Source organism: Papilio polytes, unplaced genomic scaffold (genome assembly GCF_000836215.1).
Source record: "Papilio polytes unplaced genomic scaffold, Ppol_1.0 DF822178.1, whole genome shotgun sequence".
Classification (NCBI taxonomy): Eukaryota; Metazoa; Arthropoda; class Insecta; order Lepidoptera; family Papilionidae; genus Papilio; species Papilio polytes.
The window spans coordinates 864373-866003 of NW_013527026.1; the positions used below are offsets into that span (position 1 = coordinate 864373).

The 1631-nt window shown below is 35.5% G+C and overlaps 1 protein-coding gene across 1 annotated transcript in view; it reads left to right on the plus strand.

Annotated features, from left to right (window-relative positions):
- The first annotated feature begins 890 nt into the window (after positions 1-890).
- The window catches only part of LOC106106383 (transcriptional regulator ATRX homolog), a 7691-nt gene continuing 6950 nt past the window's right edge, over positions 891-1631 (plus strand). The window contains exon 1 of the mRNA XM_013286959.1: positions 891-908. Within this exon, the coding sequence (XP_013142413.1) occupies positions 891-908 (18 nt within the window). The remainder of the gene's footprint in view (positions 909-1631) is intronic.

Here is a 1631-nt window from a genome sequence, read left to right on the forward strand (position 1 = left end):
TGGTGCCCGAGGGCGACTGGTTCTGTCCGCCCTGCAACCATGTACACTTATACACGCTTATATGAAAAATTTAAAATCACTCTTGTTACTTACGTCCAGAATTTAGATGAGTTTGTTCTATTTTTTAACCAGCGTTATAAAGTGTTAGTGCTAATTGAGACATTTTACTGGTCCAGTCCTGGATTATTACTTGAATAATGTCATACTGGAATGATTTGTGTAAGCTCTAAAGTGGGTTTACAGTTTTAGAGTTACACCAGCAATGGATTCAGTTACATTTACAAAGATGCTCTCTATGAAGAAGTTCTCTGCGATACAAGTAATTAGAATACAGATTAGTATCTTATTTTCTTTAAATAACTTGAGGATTTTTTTAAAAACCAATTATTTTTTTAATGCTGGTGAATGTTGGTGGTTTTTTAATAATATGAATGTTTTCCCTTACGCTTAAAATCCGCCTTTTTGTTTGCAGGAGAAATTAATATCAGCGCTGGAGGAGGAGCTGGTGAAGTACGACGAGCTGGTGGCGGAGGTGTCTGCGGAGCGCGAGCGGCGCGCGCATGCGCAGCGGCACTCGCACTCCGAACACAACTCTGATGATAAATCCGGTAAAATTGCATTAAATACCTCATAGAATCAATGTTCAGTTTTAAACAACGGCAATTATACTAATATTATAAATACGAAAGTTTAGATGGTATGATAAATTATAATTTACCTCATAAACAGCTGAACGGATCTTGATGAAATAACAGTCTTGAAGAACACACAGACTACTTACGTTTTTGTTTGGCGCGGGCGGAGTCGCGTGCGATAACTAGTAGAAATATAAATTATACTTGAAACATTTTATTCACCATACAATATAAGTTATGTTAAATAACATTAAAATGTTTATATTTTATTTTGTAACAATGTTTAGTTTATAACAAACGATGGAGCTCATTATAATTTTATAAAATACTGGTTTTCGCCTACGACTCCGTCCGCCTGGAATTATAAAAGATAAAGTCGTTTTTCCAGACTATACTCTACATTTATGCCGAATTTCATCGAGATACGTCCAGCAGTTTACAAACTATTATAAACATCCATTCATCCAAACTTTCGCATTTACAATATTAGTTGGATTAGTAAGATTTTATTACATTAAGGACACTAACTGACTTAGAACCGTTCAAAGAAAGTACCGGTGAAATTTTTTTTGTTAATCTGTACTAATATAATAAAGCGACACACACTACTTTGTGGCGTAAGATGTCAGCAATCACAGCATGTTTTTGAAAAATTATCTCTTTAATTAAAAGTCCTACACTTACGTCACGCTTTAGGCTATATATTTTCACGCTATTTAACATAGGGGGTTAATATTTTGGATGAAAACCCTAATGTGGGAAAGAGACCATAAGCTACTGTCAACATCAAGAAAGCAAAATTGCCATAGTATAGATTGGTATTTTGACATTTGCGATTGATTATTAGACACATGTAAAGAATAAAATAAAATTTTCATAATTTTATGCGGATGAAGTCGCAGGGGAACAGCTAACAGTGGTAGTGCCCGCTTTAACATGTTAGCACTGCAGGGCACGCCCTCAGTAATACCACGACCACACAGAAGACAGGCGTCA